This window comes from Schistocerca nitens, chromosome 2 (genome assembly GCF_023898315.1).
Source record: "Schistocerca nitens isolate TAMUIC-IGC-003100 chromosome 2, iqSchNite1.1, whole genome shotgun sequence".
NCBI classification, from domain to species: Eukaryota; Metazoa; Arthropoda; class Insecta; order Orthoptera; family Acrididae; genus Schistocerca; species Schistocerca nitens.
Genome location: NC_064615.1, coordinates 650,078,717 through 650,099,935, shown reverse-complemented (window position 1 = coordinate 650,099,935; position 21,219 = coordinate 650,078,717). Strand labels below are relative to the sequence as shown.

General features: G+C 39.1%; 1 protein-coding gene across 1 annotated transcript in view; it reads right to left on the bottom strand.

Moving 5' to 3' along the window:
- LOC126234542 (clavesin-2-like) overlaps positions 1 to 21,219 on the bottom strand; it is an 81,324-nt gene that overhangs the window by 11,684 nt on the left and 48,421 nt on the right. The window contains exons 2-4 of the mRNA XM_049943237.1: positions 6,943 to 7,100; positions 946 to 1,037; positions 272 to 422 (exon numbers count right to left, since the gene is read on the bottom strand). Of these exons, the coding sequence (XP_049799194.1) occupies positions 272 to 422; positions 946 to 1,037; positions 6,943 to 7,060 (361 nt within the window). The 5' untranslated portion in view covers positions 7,061 to 7,100. The remainder of the gene's footprint in view (positions 1 to 271; positions 423 to 945; positions 1,038 to 6,942; positions 7,101 to 21,219) is intronic.

The window sequence follows — 21,219 nt, the reverse complement described above, 5'->3', positions numbered from 1 at the left end:
TTTAATTAATCTTGGTAATAAAAAACAATTCTATTACACTTAATCTGAAGAGTTAATAGTACGTGTACTTAAGAAAGTATTATAATCAGTCACATAAGGAGTTATGTTATGTGAAAAATACTTACCTTGAAAGACTTTAAATAAATGTCTGTACTCATGCAGCAGATTCAGAATCAGTAAATAATTGAATTTTCAGTGTGTCAAAATATTTAAGTGCAACTATATCAACAATACATAAATGCAGTTATTGATCTTTAAAAATGACACTTACCAAATCTCATGATAACTACAATCCTTCCATCGTTATCTTTTTGGTCTAGCACTGTCATTACATCCATGTCATAAACATATCCTTTTTCTGATGGAAGACAGCATTCAAGTTGTTTTGGATGTGCCTTTTTAATTTTGTAAAAGTTTTTGAGCTGAAGGCAGACCAGAAACGTTGTTAAAACAAGGGTGTAACAGGAAAGATCAGTTCAGACAACCTCAAATATTAATTTACTTCCTTCACCATAATGACTCACAAGATCCAAGTGAATTGAGATTCACAAGAAAGATCAGAAAGACACGATGTTTCATGTGAATATTAAGGTGCTAGATTTTTCAATACAAGTAGAAGAAAAATTTCAAAAAAAGAAAAAGTTTTGAAACTAGCATCACTAATTGAATGAAAGAGGTGATGTGATGAATACATAACATGCCAGTGAAATGGAATGCTATTACACATATATAAAAAAATTGCTTCATTTATGCACAGTATCCCACTGTTGTAAATAAACCAAATATCAGTGCCATTTCAATACTACATCTGCTGTTAGACCTTACTGGGCTATATACATATCCTTTACCTATGTACAGAGGTAAAGAGAACTTCAGTATTTTGTTGAGACTTGCAAACTTACAATGGAAGAAAATTAGCATGCTGGTACAATTCCACAATCTTACCAATTTGAACGCTTCATTCACATTGTGTTTTCTTGCTCTTAAAAAAGCTAAAAGGAATATGTCATCAGTTCTTGAATATAGCCCTTTTTCACCTGAAAATTGACAAAATACTTTCTTTATTTTTTGAAATGAATAGATCTTGTAATTTTAGCACACAAAACACAAATTTATAATTTCATGACTATATTTTGATAAGAAATAATATGTCCAAGAAGTGGGCCCTGAAAATGCACTGTCATATAATGTGAACATGTCACAAAACATTTTTCCTTTCAATAACTTTTGAGAGTGCCCATATTTTGCAAAATTATGCCAACAAACAAATGACACTTTCATGATGACTGACTGATTTTTTAATATACAATTGTCACCCAGAATCTTTGTTACATGTTACAAAATCATGAAGCCATAAACTACCAAAGGTTGTCTCTCTAATGGAGTAGTCAATGATTATCAGATGATGAATGGCAAGTAGAATTCCTGTTATGTATTCATAGAGTGAGGTGGAGCAGTGGCTAAGCCACTGAAATCACATTCAGAAAGGGCAGTCTAATAATCGCTATGTGGCTATCCAACATCTGATTTTCCATGATTTCCCTCGGAGATTACGATAAATGATAGGATGCATACTTTGCAAAGGTCACAGCCAATATCCTTTCCCATCCTTGTTCTATTTGATCTTGAGCACAACCTCTAATGGCATTGTTATCTACTGGCTGTGAAAACATGATCTTCCTTTTTTGAGGATATATTAAAAACACAAAATTGCAGGGAAAACAGCTGGCTGCAATAGAAGTCTTGAGAATGTTTCATTGCTTCCCTGTAGGCTTTAGGAGTGATGCAAGTTAGAGGCAGAAAGCTAGTGAACAATGATGGTAATGGAGTCAATTGATTGCTGGCTCAGCCACACCTCACCTGTACAGACTATGAGATATCACAATGTATTGCAGAAAGAGAAACTGTGCTAGAGAAGAGAATAAAACAGGGTTGTAGCCTATCTCCAATGTTATTCAAACTGTATAATAAAAAAAAGCAGTAATCAAAACCAAAGCAAAATTTGGAGAAGGCATCAAATTTCAGGGAGAAGAAATAAAAACTTTGATGTCTGCCAGTGACACTGTAGTTCTGTCAGAGACAGCAAAGAATGTGGAAGAGAAGTTGAATGAAATAGATGGTGCCCTGAAAGGAGGCTGTGAGAGAAACAACAACAAAATCAAAACTAGGCCAATGGGATGCAGCTAAATTTGAACAGGTAGTGGTGAGGGATTTATACTAGGAAATGAGATGCTACAAGCAGTAAATTAGTTTTGCTATTTAGGCAGTAAAAGAATAGATGGTGGGTGGCTGAAGTAGAGAGGCAATGGCAATGGTAAGAAAAGTATCTCTGAAAAGGGGCATTGATTAATATATTTAAGTGTTAGGAAGACTTTTCTCAAGGAATTTGTCTGGGGGAGGGGAAGGGGGGGGGGTTAGCCTTGCACAGGAGTACAATATGGGCAATAAGCAGTTCAGAGAAGAAGCGAATAGAAGCTTTTGAAATTTGATGTCTTTTTATATTCACTGATGGAAAAAAAGTCACAACATCAAGAAGTAATTAATTCAGAGTAATGAAATTCTGGGAATATATTTGTCTAGGTAACATATTTAAGTGGTTAATATTGCACAATCACAGGTTAACATAAGCATGAGATAAGCCACTGCAAATGTGAAATGCTGGTACATTAATAACTGGTTTAACCACCAAAATGTTGAATGCAAGCATGAAAACATGTATGCATTGTTTTGTAGAGGTAGGCGCAGGATGTCAGTTTGTGGGATGGAGTTCCATGCCCATGACCATGCCCATTTGGTCGGTCAATACAGGGATGTGTAATGCTGGTTGTGGATGACACTGGAGTTGTCCTCTGATGATGTCCCACATGTACTCAGTTGGAGACAGATCTGGTGATTGAGAAAGCCAAGGGAACATGTCAACATTCTGCAGAGCTTGTTGGGTTACAACAGCAGCATGTGGGCAAGCGTTATCCTGTTGGAAAGCAGCCCCTGAAATGCTATTCATGAATGGCATCACAATAAGTCGAATCACCAGATTGACAAACATATTTGTAGTCAGGCTCTGTGGCATAGCCAAGAAAGTGTTCCTGTTGCTACACAAAATTGGACTCCAGACCATAACTCCAAGTGTAAGTCCAGTGTTTCTAGCATGCAGATAGTTTGTTGCAGGTCCCCAACTGGCCTCCTTCTAAGCAAACCACTGCTGTCATTGGTACCAAGGCAGGACAGCTTTCATCAGAAAACATGACAGACCTGGACTCTGCGCTCCAATGAGCTCTTGCATGACACCACTGAAGTCGCAAATGGCAGTGGTTTGGGGTCAGTGGAATATGTCCTACAGGGTGTCTGGCTTGGAGCTTCCTTGAAGTAATCGATTTGTAACAGTTCATTGTGTCACTGTCCTGCCAACTACTGCTCATATTGCTGCTGCAGATGCATTTTGATGCACAAGAGTCATATACTGAACTCTATGGTAGTGTCACATGGCAGTCTGGAGCCCTGTGTTCTTGTGACTGTACATTCCCATGAACACTGCCGTCAGCAGTCATACATGACACAGTGGATACATTCTACATCTACATCTACATTTATACTCTGCAAGCCACCCAACAGTGTGTGGCGGAGGGCACTTTACGTGCCACTGTCATTACCTCCGTTTCCTGTTCCAGTCGCGTATGGTTCGCGGGAAGAACGACTGCCAGAAACCCTCTGTGCACGCTCGAATCTCTCTAATTTTACATTCGTGATCTCCTCGGGAGGTATAAGTAGGGGGAAGCAATATATTTGATACCTCATCCAGAAACGCACCCTCTCGAAACGTGGACAGCAAGCTACACCATGATGCAGAGCACCTCTCTTGCAGAGTCTGCCACTTGAGTTTGCTAAACATCTCCATAATCCTATTACGCTTACCAAATAACCCTGTGACAAAACGCGCCACTCTTCTTTGGATCTTCTCTATCTCCTCTGTCAACCCGACCTGGTATGGATCCCACACTGATGAGCAATACTCAAGTACAGGGTTATTACAAATGTCTGAAGCGATTTCACAGCTCTACAATAACTTTATTATTTGAGATATTTTCACAATGCTTTGCACACACATACAAAAACTCAAAAAGTTTTTTTAGGCATTCATAAATGTTCGATATGTGCCCCTTTAGTGATTCGGCAGACATCAAGCCGGTAATCAAGTTCCTCCCACACTCGGCGCAGCATGTCCACATCAATGAGTTCGAAAGCATCGTTGATGTGAGCTCGCAGTTCTGGCACATTTCTTGGTAGAGGAGGTTTAAACACTAAATCATTCACATAACCCCACAGAAAGAAATCGCATGGGGTTAAGTCGGGAGAGCGTGGAGGCCATGACATGAATTGCTGATCATGATCTCCACCACGACCGATCCATCGGTTTTCCAATCTCCTGTTTAAGAAATGCCGAACATCATGATGGAAGTGCGGTGGAGCACCATCCTGTTGAAAGATGAAGTCGGCGTTGTCGGTCTCCAGTTGTGGCATGAGCCAATTTTCCAGCATGTCCAGATACACGTGTCCTGTAACATTTTTTTCGCAGAAGAAAAAGGAGCCGTAAACTTTAAACCGTGAGATTACACAAAACACGTTAACTTTTGGTGAATTGTGAATTTGCTGCACGATTGCATCAGGATTCTCTACCGTCCAGATTCGCACATTGTCTCTGTTCACTTCACCATTAAGAAAAAATGTTGCTTCGTCACTGAAAATAAGTTTCGCACTGAACGCATCCTCTTCCATGAGCTGTTGCAACCGCGCCAAAAATTCAAAGCGTTGCTTGTAGCAATTGTAAATGGTAAGGCTTCTGCTTTAGCCTTTTCCGTAAGATTTTCCAAACCGTCGGCTGTGGTACTTTTAGCTCCCTGCTTGCTTTATTCGTCGACTTCTGCGGGCTACATGTGAAACTTGCCCGCACGCGTTCAACCGTTTCTTCGCTCACTGCAGGCCGACCCATTGATTTCCCCTTACAGAGGCATCCAGAAGCTTTAAACTGCGCATACCATCGCCGAATGGAGTTAGCAGTTGGTGGATCTTTGTTGAACTTCGTCCTGAAGTGTCGTTGCACTGTTATGACTGACTGATGTGAGTGCATTTCAAGCACGACATACGCTTTCTCGGCTCCTGTCGCCATTTTGTCTCACTGCGCTCTCGAGCGCTCTGGCGGCAGAAACCTGAAGTGTGGCTTCAGCCGAACAAAACTTTATGAGTTTTTCTACGTATCTGTAGTGTGTCGTGACCATATGTCAATGAATGGAGCTACAGTGAATTTATGAAATCGCTTCAATCATTTGTAATAGCCCTGTACAGGTCGAACGAGTGTTTAGTAAGCCACCTCCTTTGTTGATGGACTACATTTTCTAAGGACTCTCCCAATGAATCTCAACCTGGCACCTGCTTTACCAACAATTAATTTTATATGATCATTCCACTTCAAATCGTTCTGTAGGCATACTCCCAGATATTTTACAGAAGTAACTGCTACCAGTGTTTGTTCCGCTATCATATAATCATACAATAAAGGGTCCTTCTTTCTATGTATTCGCAATACATTACATTTCTCTATGTTAAGGGTCAGTTGCCACTCCCTGCACCAAGTGCCTATCCGCTGCAGATCTTCTTGCATTTCGCTGCAATTTTCTAATGCTGCAACTTCTCTGTTGCTGCAAAGTCTTTTTACAATATCACAGAAGGAACATTCTGCTTCTTGCAATCCTATTACATGATTTTGTTCAAACTCTATGAGTTGTTGATAATGGCATCTTTATTACTTTAAAGGCATTCTTGATTATCATCAACTCATCACATCTAGTCTGAAAGGTGACTACCATGACTGTTACAACACGTATTTAAAGGAAACCTGATTTGCATCCTCATAGAGGCATTGCTAGCACCACTAGCATAATATTTGAATAGACAGCATCTTTCAGATGTAGAAATGGGCCTAGCAATGTTTGTTTATGTCTCACAACCTTTTTTTCATCAGTGTACATGTAAATAAGTATATTGATATCCTACATTGCTTCAAGTAGCCATAAGTGTTGGTAAACTGTAAAGATATGTAAATGCATTAATATACTGTTGTAATTAAGAAGTTGTACATGTGTACAAAAGTGTTCCAGTAATCTACAAACAGGTGTCAATAAGTGTGATAGTAACCTTTATGGTCCTTTAATTATACAAAATTTTATTTACTCATTAGCTATACTTATATTTACCTTATATGTTGACAAGGCCAGTTGTATCAAAATATACTGAATGACTGAAGTAAACATTCTAATAATTCTATGTCTATTAATTCTAGTAATTCAACTATATTATGAAAAGGATAGATAGCCACTGACCACATAGAAAAGGCATTGAGTCACAATGAAAAGAATGCTGAACATTTAAGCTTTCAGATACAAATTCCCTTCTTCAGAAATAGAAAAAAACCACACAGTCACACAAACATAGTTCAAATACACATGGCCCACAGTCTTTGGACACTGCGGCCAAAACTGCAGAGCGTGACTGTGTCTGACATAAGCAGCAATCTGGGATGAGTGATGGGGTAAGGAGGAGGTGTAGGGTGGGGAGGGAGTGGGATAGTATGTTAGGGGTGGTGGAAAAAGTGATGCCATGAGAGCATGCAGGAATGTAGTTAACACAGGATAGGGCTGCTATGTGCTAGGCTGTGCTGTAGTGAACATGTGTGTGGGAATGTGTGTTTTCTATTTCCAATGAACGACTTTTTTGTCCAAAAGCTTAAATGTTTGGAAACCAACAATTCTCTATATGGTGAGTAGCAGTCTGTTCTTTTTTCTTTTCATAATGTTGTTGTTATTCCATCATGGACTTTATATTGTTTAAATTCAGATAATTCATTTGCATATCTGAAAAATAATACCCAAAAAGTAAGATACATCATACCTTGAACAAGTGTTCGCAAGGCATATATGTTGTCTTCAATCTTTGTTGGATCTTCCAACACCTCATGCTGTGCACGTTGCTTCCAGCTCTCATCTAATGATTTGTGAAAACTGGACATATCCAGGCAATGTTTTCAGTTCTTTGTCTAATTTCATACACTGTCATGAAAGAGTGATATTAGTTGCATATTAAAAATATTATTGAGTATTTTATAAATTGTAGCTTTTTACATCATATAAGTTATCACAAGACAATAATGACAATTTTTTGTTAAAGATGTAGAAATATAAAGGCTGTACCACCCAGTCATACAGTAACAAGCACTTAGTTGTAAGGAGGATACTGTAAACTGAGAACATGGTATGCTCCATAGCATTTGTAATAAATTGCAAAAAATCCAGACTACATTTGATTAGACAACTAAATAATGTGAAATATTAACATGGGCTGCAAACAGACGTTAGTTTGACAGATGTGCTAATTTTGTGGACAGTGTGAGAGCAAGACACATTCATGATAAAACACTTCTGAAACATTTTCTTCTTTGACAATTTTCAGAATTGTTTCTATTTACATGGATGATTTCATCCTGTATAATGCAATGCAGCTTTTTTTTTTTCAAAAAGTTTTAAATCCAGCTATCAAACTTACTATACATCCCATAAATGTTAATGCGCTTTAAAATATTTTAGTGTCACACTAAATCATAAGCTATCAAAATTCTAGAAATGAGTTTCACAGATTCCACTTGATGATCTCTACTCATGACTAAAAGGATATCACATGTGAAGGGAATGAGTTGAGTTTAACAAATGGTTACTGACAAAAACCATGCAAAATCATTTTCCCTGATGTAGGTTTTTTGTTTTATTTCTGAAAATAGTCTAGGATACAGAGACAGACAAAATGGTGCAAATGGCTCTGAGCACTATGGGACTCAACTGCTGTGGTCATAAGTCCCCTAGAACTTAGAACTACTTAAACCTGACTAACCTAAGGACAGCACACAACACCCAGCCATCACGAGGCAGAGAAAATCCCTGACCCCGCCGGGAATCGAACCCGGGAACCCGGGCGTGGGAAGCGAGAACGCTACCGCACGACCACGAGATGCGGGCACAGAGACAGACAGGTGAATACTCATTTGTAGACCATATTTGTGATGAATCAGGTCATTAGCTCATTTGGTCAGGGATGGGAACTAGGTGGCAAATTAGGATGGTAAACCTTCTTATTGATCTAGCATGCGTGATATTCTACACAGTTTGTCACATCCATTTAAGCAATTGTCATGCATTTTTGTGTGTCCATATCATAAATATTGCACAAAAGTAATCCAAGCAAATAGAATAGAGATTACATGATTCATACAAAACAAGTAATATGAAATGCCGCTTCTTACTCTCCTTACGTAAAGGTGACCTTTTGGCATCAGAAAATTAGATCTCAGAAACAAGTACAAACTCATGCTGAAGATGCATTAGTTAGAACTGCAAGAACAAAGACTGGTGGGCAAACAGTCAACTGTAGAAAAGAAGTCACTTCTTAATGATCACCATGAAGTTATGAAATTTTAATCTTGGGTGCTAAAACTAATTACAGATTCCCATCAAAGTTTGCAGCAGAGATATGGTGCAGACATCCTTCCATATTCAGCCACATTTTTATTATACAAACAGATTAACAAGAATGTTTGCTTCATAGCAGATCATTCCAGATTGTAATTAGTATCATTAGCAACATCTCAGTTAAACATTCAGAATAAAACTGAAGACAGCATTTCCCACATTCGCATTATCATTATACTTCCAAATCACTGGTGCATTCAGCATGCCTATGGCTCATATAGTGAACTTGCTAGAGCTTCTGGGACTTACTGGAACATAGGAGGAGGAGGAGATTATTATTTAATGTCCTGTTGACAACAAGGTCATTAGAGAGAGAGCTCAGATTAGGGAAACATGGAGAAGGAAAGTGGCTGTGCCTTTATGAAGTAACCATCCTAGCATTTGTCTTAAGTTGTTGTTGTGGTCTTCAGTCCTGAGACTGGTTTGATGCAGCTCTCCATGCTACTCTATCCTGTGCAAGCTTCTTCATCTCCCAGTACCTACTGCAACCTACATCCTTCTGAATCTGCTTAGTGTATTGATCTCTTGGTCTCCCTCTACGATTTTTACCCTCCACGCTGCCCTCCAATGCTAAAGTTGTGATCCCTTGATGCCTCAAAACATGTCCTACCAACCGATCCCTTCTTCTAGTCAAGTTGTGCCACAAACTTCTCTTCTCCCCAATCCTATTCAATACCTCCTCATTAGTTACGTGATCTACCCACCTTATCTTCAGCATTCTTCTGTAGCACCACATTTCGAAAGCTTCTATTCTCTTCTTGTCCAAACTAGTTATCGTCCATGTCTCACTTCCATACATGGCTACACTCCATACAAATACTTTCAGAAACGACTTCCTGACACCTAAATCTATACTCGATGTTAACAAATTTCTCTTCTTGAGCAACGCTTTCCTTGCCATTGCCAGTCTACATTTTATATCCTCTCTACTTCGACCATCATCGGTTATTATACTCCCTAAATAGCAAAACTCCTTTACTACTTTAAGTGTCTCATTTCCTAATCTAATTCCCTCAGCATCACCCGACTTAATTTGACTACATTCCATTATCCTTGTTTTGCTTTTGTTGATGTTCATCTTATATCCTCCTTTCAAGACATTGTCCATTCCGTTCAACTGCTCTTCCAAGTCCTTTGCTGTCTCTGACAGAATTACAATGTCATCGGCGAACCTCAAAGTTTTTACTTCTTCTCCATGAATTTTAATACCTACTCCGAACTTTTCTTTTGTTTCCTTTACTGCTTGCTCAATATACAGATTGAATAACATCGGGGAGAGGCTACAACCCTGTCTCACTCCTTTCCCAACCACTGCTTCCCTTTCATGCCCCTCGACTCTTATAACTGCCATCTGGTTTCTGTACAAATTGTAACTAGCCTTTCGCTCCCTGTATTTTACCCCTGCCACCTTCAGAATTTGTCTTAAGTAATGTAGGGAAATCATGAAAAACCTAAATCAGGATGGCCAGATGTGAATTTGAACTATCATCCTTCAAAATGCAAGTCCAGTGTGCTAACCGCTGCACTACCCTGTGAGTTCTCATTTCCATGGACATATACTTCTGTCCTGTACAAAGCACTGAAGTTCATGGCAGAGCATACTTCCCATTTTACCACATATTAGGATTTCTTTCCTTTATATTTGTGTAGGGTACAAGAAAATAATGACTGCCTAAACATCTCTGTCTTCTGTTATCAATCTAATTTTGTCCTCACTACTATATAGGAGTGATACCTAGGGACTGTTATATACCCCTAGATTTATTACTTAGTACTGGTTTCTGTAAATTTATAAGTAGGCTTTCATGCGATAGTTGCCATGTGTCTTTGAGTATCCACTAGCTCAAGTTTTTCAAGAGTTTTGCAATGTTACCATGTGAGTCAACCAAGCCTGTCACCATTTGTGCTACAATTACAAATTTGCATTTCATATCCTCTGTTAGATCTGCCTGGTATGTGTATTCAGATCTGGCTTTGTATTTAGGAGCCCAACATCAAAGGTATAAGCATTATATGAATATAACCTAGTATGCTAATTTAAGGAAAGTATTCAGTTTACAGCCTGTGTGAGAAAAGTTATTCCATTATGTGAATGATTCATCAGTACAATGTTCTATGACTGAAGCCTACTATAAACCAATTTTGAAGATGCTGTCTAAACTCATTGGATTAAAACAGAGAAACTTGAACTGTTTTCATCTGTTGCTATAGTAGCTCGACACTGGTACCAATTTTATCCAGTGTCTAGTTGTTTGATTGTTTACTAACATCAAAGAAGTTAAATATTTCTTGGCCTGTGAAGCTGTTACTGATAATTTCTTACATAATATCAGTAGCACATCATGGTTTAGAGTGAGACATGCAAATTAGAAACCATTCTTGAAGATCCAGACTAAACAAATCTCTTATTTGACTCTACATCATGCCGCATCACATTGACAGTGATATCAAGTTGAGGTATTTCCACAAGAACATGTCTTTTGGACATACATAGACAGATGGTAGCTGTATTTTACTATGAAGTGTATTAACTTGAGTATTTGCAGTCTTTTAGTTTCCAGAGAATGAAATATTGTGTCTATGCTTGACATGGAAATGAAACCATCAACCACAAAGACAAATGATTGCTTGTGTTTTATCATTCCACCAAAGGGAGCAGTAAATACAAGGTAGCAACCAGAGGGTGCAATGTATGGCTGAAGCTGAACTGTTAGGACACCTTACAACTGTCTGCAGGTGGTTCTCACCTAGCAGTGCAATGAAGCATTCATAATCTACTGGAGGGGACAATTTGGAAAGCCAAAATTTCCAGTTTTGACTGTTTCTTTGCACTGCCATCACCTTACCGTGTGCAATGGCACATGACTTCGACAGCAGTGGGAACATCAGCTGCATGTCATAACATCGCAACAGATTGTGTAACATTTTCTGAATTAGAACTGGTTTGATGGGATCATAAGTGTTAGCATTTTTTTAATCCTAGAATGTTCAGAGATTGAAATACTTTGTCATATACCCAGTGGTAATTCAGATGTGGTGTATTGTATGATATATAAATCTGGCGATGACTAGTGTGGAATATGTCATAAATTATTGTCTTCATTGTTTGACTGATGACCTTTTGAAGCAGCCAGTATTGAAGCTCTCAGAGGCACAATAGTAGTATAAGCAGTGTTTTAGGAGCAACGAGAATTACAGTTCCAGAATGAGATTTTCACTCTGCAGCGGAGTGTGCGCTGATATGAAATTTCCTGGCAGATTAAAACTGTGTGCCGGACCGAGACCCAAACTCAGGACCTTTGCCTTTCGCGGGCAAGTGCTCTACCATCTGAGCTACCCAAGCATGACTCACGCCCCATCCTCACAGCTTTACTTCCACCAGTACCTTGTCTCCTACCTTCCAAACTTTACAGAAGCTCTCTTGCGAACCTTGCAGAACTAGCACTCCTGAAAGAAAGGATATTGCAGAGACATGGCTTAGCCACAGCCTGGGGGATGTTTCCAGAATGAGATTTTTACTCTGCAGCAGAGTGTGCACTGATATGAAACTTCCTGGCAGATTAGAACTGTGTGCTGGACTGAGACCCGAACTCGTGACCTTTGCCTTTCGCGGGCAAGTGCTCAGATGGTAGAGCAGGGTTGATAGGACTCAGAAATTGAAATTTTTTATGTAAATGAGTTAGTAAGCTTTGAGATCTGTCATGCCCAAGAATGATGAAAATTTATAGGTGACACAAAAAGTTTATTGCAGCATCACCCTAAAATCTTTGTACAATTATCAATATTTATTTTACAAAACAATAGAACTTAAAAATTTGTGGAACATGACAAATGAAGAATAATCATTAGAGTTCATGGTCTTTTGTGCTTGAAGTGTGCTTGCTTGTGTGTATGAATAATGTGTGTTTCTCTGTTTCTCCCATTGTCATGAAGGCTGTGGCCAAAAGATTTATGTAACCATGTTTTAATTGTGCCTGTCTGCAACTTAACATGTCTTCTTTACAGTAAGTAGCAATGTGCCTTTTCCTACATTCTTGGCTATAGAAAGGTTTTTATGAAGTTTTATTGTGTGGCACATGAAGTTCTTCTGCAAACATGGTGGCCTTTGGTCTGTGAAAAGTGTTAGAGCTGTGCAACAGTTGTTCTTATGAAGCCTCTCCAAATCTGCTTGACACACATATCATGAATTAGGGATTACTAGACCAGAGTACACACAATGGATTGCACCTGCATGCATTCCATGTCCAGATAAGACATGCATTACAGCCAGATGATGGTACTCATTGAGCGACTTTTGTGATTTGTTTTACAGGGGAGGCTACTTTCCACATACCAGGTAAAGTTAATGGGATTTGGAAATGCCACAAGTTGCCCTAGATAATGTTAGGGATTCCCCTGAAACGAATGTGTGGTTTTAAATCAGGATAGAGCTACTGGCTATTTCTTTTTTGTTGAAAACTGAGTAACAGCTATCACCTATCTGGATATGCTAGAACAATTTGCAGAATTGCAACTGAGAGACATTCAGCCTGATGTGATTTTCCAACAAGATGTTGCACTACCACAATGGGTATTGCATGTTAGAAATTTAATTAACGAAACAGTTCCTGACATGTGGATTGGGCATGATGGTCACATTGCCTGGCCTGCAAGATCCTCAGACATAATGCGTTTAAATTTCTTTTTTGAAGGACCATATAAAGGAGAAGGTTTACAGTACACAAGTATCATATCTGCCTATATTAAGAATGTTGTCAAATGTATGATATCAAATTGAATATTGATTAGACATAGCAATAAAGGGTACACATGTTGAGGTTTATTGTCATTGTAATAAAAACTTGGTGATTTATTCTTTAATTTATCATAAACTACAAACTTGTAAGTTCTATAGATTTTTAAAAAATAAATATTGGTAATTATACAAAGAGTTTAGACCCATCTTGTAGATCCTAGAGAATTAATGGTTATAAACTCACTTCTATAAGTGTCTGAGAATTCTACAATGAATAAAAAAATGTCCTCCATATCCAAGGATGGGATCAACATATTACTTTTAAAAAATACTACATGCCAGGTAAAGTCCTACAATCAATAAGGAATGTTAGAAACATGATTACACTAATAACAATGTTGTTGTTCTTGTTGTGGTCTTCAGTCCTGAGACTGGTTTGATGCAGCTCTCCATGCTACTCTATCCTGTGCAAGCTTCTTCATCTCCCAGTACCTACTGCAACCTACATCCTTCTGAATCTGCTTAGTGTATTCATCTCTTGGTCTCCCCCTACGATTTTTACCCTCCACGCTGCCCTCCAATACTAAATTGGTGATCCCTTGATGCCTCAGAACATGTCCAACTAACCGATCCCTTCTTCTGGTCAAGTTGTGCCACAAACTCCTCTTCTCCCCAATCCTATTCAGTACCTCCTCATTAGTTATGTGATCTACCCATCTAATCTTCAGCATTCTTCTGTAGCACCACATTTCGAAAGCTTCTATTCTCTTCTTGTCCAAACTATTTGCTGTCCATGTTTCACTTCCATACATGGCTACACTCCATACAAATACTTTCAGAAATGACTTCCTGACACTTAAATCTATACTTGATGTTAACAAATTTCTCTTCTTCAGAAACGCTTTCCTTGCCATTGCCAGTCTACATTTTATATCCTCTCTACTTTGACCATCATCAGTTATTTTGCTCCCCAAATAGCAAAACTCCTTTACTACTTTAAGTGTCTCATTTCCTAATCTAATACCCTCAACATCACCCGACTTAATTCGACTACATTCCATTATCCTCGTTTTGCTTTTGTTGATGTTCATCTTATATCCTCTCTTCAAGACATCATCCATTCCGTTCAACTGCTCTTCCAAGTCCTTTGCTGTCTCTGACAGAATTACAATGTCATCGGCGAACCTCAAAGTTTTTATTTCTTCTCCGTGGATTTTAATACCTACTCTGAATTTTTCTTTTGTTTCCTTTACTGCTTTATGCTTTTTTACACTCAATACTTAATAATGGAATTATTTTCTGAGTCATGTATGTTATTAAAACTTTAAAAGAAAGTAGGCACAACAGTTTTATTCAAACAGCAAAGGGAAATACACAAACCACTATTTAAGAAGATGAATATATTGCTCCTTCCTTGCCAATACGTACTAGAAATATTATATTTCACTGCAGAAAGCATTAACAAACTTGGATTGCCACCATCATGACACAAGATCAAAAACCTTTTTAAGACTAGTTCCCCACTCAATAAACCTGTACAGTAAAGGTGTTAAATGTATGGGAATAAAATAATATAATCACCTTCTGGCATCAATAAAAGAAAACTGGAAAATAAATAAATTTAAAATGAATGTAAAATTCCTCTTAATAAAATGCTGTTTTTACATTATCCAGGAATTTTTGGAATATGACCTGTCCTGTAAACAAAAGCAAATCAAAACAGTTATACCTAAGCCATTTCCATGGATATCTTATGATATAACTAGAAATAAAAGTAAATGAATTAAAAACCGTTTGAGGATGTAAGTCATCTTGCCCACTCATGCAGCACATAAGATAATAATATGTGAAGTTGTAACTATTAGATCCTACACAGCATAGGTAAAAATAACACTATCAGAATTATAATGTTCCAGTCTGCTGTTTGTAAAGAGCCTTTAGCAAAATTTTGTGAAAATGCTGGATGATATTCATGTTGTATATGGTGTAATATGAGTTTTTGTATTGACGTATCCGATGTAATATGTTTTTTCATATTGACTTATCCCATATAATTTGTACATGCTTCTGTACTGGTATGATCCACAGGACAAATAATAAGTAAATAAACAGATAACTACTCCATTGACAATGTTTGAGGTTACTATTAATATTGCCACAAGTGGTAGGGCATACAATGTGCTGTAGTTGTTAGCATCACTGAATGGTATGCTGCAAGTTGCCAGTTAAAACTCAACCACCAGCTGTTATTTGTGGCATAGTAATTATCATTTCTGGAAGGTTCTCAAAATATTTATGTTATATTTGTATAAATAGAAGCACACTCTGTCCAAGGAGTTAATTACAGGATGACCATATTGAATGGTTTGCATAAGGACATTCGAACTGCACGGGTGGCTGCAGGGCATGGTGGGAATTAGTGTGCACATGCACACATGTCTTGTTGTTGTCGGTCATTCACACATAAAAATTTCACAGTACAGCATGCCTGAGCGTATAGCACTTGTGACAGCCTACTGTGCAAGCAATAACAGACCAACTGCAGCTCAAAGGTAGTTTGCAACTGAGTTCAAACTGAAGGTAGCTGGTCTAAGTGTACTAACAATCAAGAATTTTATTCGCAAGTTTGAGAGGACAGGTAGTGTTCATGATGACAGCACTGAAAACGTTTGTCATCCAACAAGGGTAAAACACCTGAAAACATTGAGAAGACACGTGCTGCATTTCAAACCAGACCCAGAAAATTGATCAGATGATCCGCACAACAGGTGACAATCAACTGAGAGACACTGCGACAAATTGATATTGAAGACGTGCATCTGTTCCCATACAAAATTTAAACCCATCACCCATTAAGCCCCAGGACCATGACCAGCAGTTGTGTTTCACCAACACTATTGCCCACAGAAATGACAAACAGGACTTTGATAAGGATATGGTTTGGTTTAGTGATGAAGTTCACTTTCATTTAGAGGGGTTCATCAGTAAGCAAAACTGGTGCATTTGGGGGACTGAGAATCCACATTTCATGATCCAGAAGTCTCTTCACCCTCAACAGGTCTTTGTGTGGTGTGCAATATCCAGTCACAGAATAATTGGTGCAATATTCCTTGACAGCACGGTGACTACCAAATGGTACATGAAGGTTTTGGAAGATGACTTCATCCCCATTATCCAAAGTGAGCCTGATTTCAACAAGATATGATTCATGCAAGACAGAGCTCAATCACATCGAAGCAGGAGTGTGTCTGATGTTCTAGAGGAGCACTTTGGGGACTGCATTCTGGCTCTGGGGTACACAGAGGTGACTGGCATGGGCCTCGATTAGCCACCATACTCTCCAGATCTGAACACATGTGACTCCTCTTTGTGGGGCTATGTGTACAACAATACACCCAAAACCATTGTTGATCTGAAAATGGCCATTCAGGAGGTTATCGACAGCATCAATGTTCCGACACTTCAGCAGGTCAAGCAGAATTTTGCTATTCATCTGCACCACATCATTTGCAAGTATGACAGGCATATCGAACATGTCATAACGTAAATCTGAATATCTGTAGTGATGTTTACATGTTAAATAAAGTGTGTGCATGCCAGTGTTTGTAACTAATTTATTTTCAAGAATTGTCACCCTGTATGTTCTAGTTATATGATACTTTTCATAATAAATGTACTTTCAGTGTTAAGTGTTGTGTTTCATTGATGATCCCGCTTTCAGATTTGGACTTGAGTGTGATTATGAGGTGGCAATGCTTTGTGGAGACACCAAGTGCTTCAAAACATCTCCATCACCATGACTGCAATCAGCCAATGGAAATGCTGTCACTGACATGTGCAGGAACCAGAATACAAACAGTACATTACTCGAGAGGTCGATATATTCAATACCAGTGGATTCCAAGCCAGCAGTAAGAGGCACATGAGGCATCTGTCATTGTTTCCCAGAGATGCAGGCCAGGATCTGGTGAAATGGTTAAAAGGATTCAACTGTGCCATCAAATCCATCAAGTGGAATGTCATGATGTGTTTGACTAACTTATACTTTTACCTGGATGGCATAGCCCAACAATGGTCCAAGACTAGTGAAGAAAAGCTCATTAGCTGAAACAAATTTCAAGCTGAACTGAAGAAAACATTTGGTGGCAATCAACAGCAAGTCTGCTTAGCAGAAGAACAATCTAAGAACAGGGGCCAATTTTATGGCAAAACAACACAGTCATACATACAGTATTTTTTGGTCTTATACAACATTGTGAATCCAAATGTGACAGAAGCCAACAAAATCAGAAATTTGATCAAAGAAGTCATAGAAGACATGTATCAAATTACCCTGGTAAAAGTTGTCGTAACAACAGAAGAATTTTTAAAGTGGTGCCAGCATATAGAGAAAGTGCCAAACAGAAAAAAAGGAGCTGTGGTGAAAGAAAGACGACAGACTCCTGTGTGGCCCCATGACAACTGCAAAAGACCAATATGACCTTGCTTTTTTATACATCAGGTTATAAGAGAAGAGATACAGTATCTTATGTAGATCAGGACCATTGAACTAAGTATACATGTAATAGGCACCATGCTGAAGAAGAGGTGTATCAATTTTTGGCACCAATCTGCACCACTAATTCAATGCTTCAGGAAGAATGGACTCAGCCAATTCAGACTTACGCTGCTGCCATCAAATGACAACACAGAATCCAACCAATGCAGGTATGACCAACTTCTCTGCCTTGAATAACACCTACAGAAGAACAGACATTTGGAGGACAGAGGACAAAACAATGGTGTCTTTCCACTGTGGATACCCAGGACATATAAGCTAACGCAGAGAAAGAAGGTGAGTGGTTCAATAACTGTTTCACTGCAAGATGTCAACCATCACAACAGTCCTATCTGCGTGAGTTAACTGCAGATGGGTATAGTCAATGTATGAGACAAAGCTCATCATCATACGCTGAATAAGGTCATTCCCCAGAATGTTGTAGCCATTCCCTGTCATCATATAGAGTTACGAGACCCTTGACTAGCCAGTGAACTCAGGAGACTAAGTGAGGTGATAATCTATGGAGATGAGGGCACCCAAATGAAAATACTCCATGGATGACAGTTACTGAGGTGACATAAAATCTCATTGATGATCAACCTGTCCAGGTGCTAGTTAACTCAGGGCTTCCTTTTTTGTAATGTTTGATGCTTATCATTGACAGTAAAGAAGAGTATGTTCTATTACACAAAAGCTATTGTGCTGAAAGGCGCAAATGGGAAATATGCCCAACTGACAGGAATATGTTTTGCTAGGTTAAGTATCATGAAAGAATGCAGTCCTTTGAATTTGTTATTTTAATATAATGTAGTCATAATGTTAGTCTAGGCTGGGACTTAATGCAGGCATTGGAAGCAGTCATAGACTGCAGAAGATCTGAGCTAGAGATTGACAAAACTATTCCAACAAGCACAAATAAAGAATATTGCTCTGGACAGTTGTCTGTCATTGAAGATGTTACCCTGCAAACATGAACAAAATGAGTTCCAGTCATCAATTGAGATGCTCAGTTAAACTATGAAACTTTTGTCAGTTGCAAAAAAGAAGAAATCTTATCATTATCACTAGCAAGAAATCTACTTGCCAGCGATAATCATAAGCATTGTAGGTGGTCAAGGAGAACTTTGTTTTTAAATGTCACAAGCAGCCACAATTCATTCCTAAGGGTATGAGCTTATGGACAGCCAAATCAATCAAGGAATAGCAGGTTAGTTAGTATTACTGAAAAAAAATCATGCTCCTCCGCCACTACAGATCACCCACAGAAGGAAACCAGTATCAAACTACCAATAGGTTCTGCCCTTAGTGAGGAACAATCTGGTGAATGATACCAGTAGTTATGTGGCGAGTGATACCATTAGATATGCTGTCTTTGAACAAATGATCGACAATCTATTTTGACACGTTAAATGAACAATGTGTCTTTGCTGTCCAGTTGACAATGTCTTTTTCTTAGGACATTTGAAAAATGTCTAAGCCACAGACAACCATGTTGACATGTACTCAGAGTGCAGCCCTCCACCTGCCAAGAAAGAAAAATCTTGGGGAGTATAGTGTATGACAATGGAGTCCATCCCAATGCAGAGAAAATAAGACCAGTCATAGATTTTCTGGATCCTCAGCACGTCCTTGATGTGAGAAGCTTTCCCAAAATGTGCTCGTCCTTCCACTGATTCACAGAGGACTTATTTACCAGGGCAAGTCCCTTGCAAGAACTACTGCAGGGAAATGACTAATTTTTCTGGAATGAGGTGGAAGAAATCTCTCTACTTGTCCTTAAGGAGGTGCTAACACCTTCTCCAGTCCCAGCACTGTTTGATGAGAATGCCAAGACAGAATTTCACACCGACACTGTTTATTAAGAGATAGGTGCAATTCTGGTATAAATCCAGACAGGTGCTGAATACGAGACAGATTATGCTTTCCATGTACTCTCCAAGTTCGAGACGAACTACTTTAGAACTGAGAAAGAGTGCCTTGCAGTTGTTGGGGTCATCAACAAGTTCCATTCTTATTTATTTGGCAAAACATTCACCACTGTGATGGACCACCATCCTCTGTGCTTCCTTTGGTTGGGTTGTTTGGGGAAGGAGACCAGACAGCGAGGTCATCGGTCTCATTGGAGTATGGAAGGATGGGAAAGGAAGTCGGCCATGCCCTTTCACAGGAACCATCCCGGCATTTACCTGAAGCGATTTAGGGAAATCACGGAAAACCTAAATCAGGATGGCCGGACGCGGGATTGAACCGTCGTCCTCCCAAATGCGAGTCCAGTGTCTAACCACTGTGCCACCTCGCTCGGTATAAAGTCCATAAACAATTCCACAATCGTAATTAAGGCTATTCATATGTGTCCATTCTGATCAAATATGCTACATAATCACAAAGACCAGTTTTGGCTACAGCTTCTGGTTACCTGGGATTCATGAAGGCTCAAGGCAGAATCATGCACAGGTAATACTGGTCAGGTCTCTACTGCTCCATTAGACACTATAAGAGCCATGTAAAAAATGCCAAAAATGGAAGTATATGCCACATTTGCCTCCAGAAAACACAACTGACCTCGATCCTGTCACCCAGTGAGCTCTCGCTTGTCGTCGCTGTAGTTGCAAATGGCGGTGATTTGGGGTCAGTGGAATGCACGCTACTGGGCGTCTGGCTTAGAGTTGTCCTTGAAATAACCGATTTGTAACAGTTCTTCGTGTCACCTTGGTGCAACTGCTGTTCAAATTGCTGCTGCAGATGCAGTACAATGCCCCATAGCTCCATGCCGAACATAATGGTCTTCACTCTCAATAGCGCCACGTGACGGTCCGGAGCCCAGTCTTCTTACGACCGTGCATTCTTGTGACTTTCGCTGTTAGCAATCATGTACTGTGGCTACGATCCTGCCAACTCTTTCTGGATTATTACTGAAAAACATCCAATTTCTCGTAGCCCTATTACATGACCTCGTTCAAACGTATTTGTCGCCTTAAAGGCATTCTTGACTAGCATCAAAGATTAGCGGTCACGACCGTTACAGCGTATATTTAAAGCACACATGATTTGCATTCTCATACGGCGTTACTAGCGCCACTCTGATGCGACTGGCGAGAAAACTGAATAGACATTATCTTTCAGACATAGAAAGTCGCCCACCAACTTCTGTTTATGTCGCACAACTACTTCTTGGTGTTGTGATTTTGTTCCATCAATGTATTTATGGGTCGAGTACATGAATGATGTATTTTGGCAGTTGGCCACTACAGGCTTCGACCTCCACACCCGAGACAATGGCTGTGTGCTGTGCAGAGTTGTGGCTCGTTTATATTTCTAATGAGTCGTTTACGAAGTTAGTTACAATCACACTTTAAGCTAACATAACATTAAGA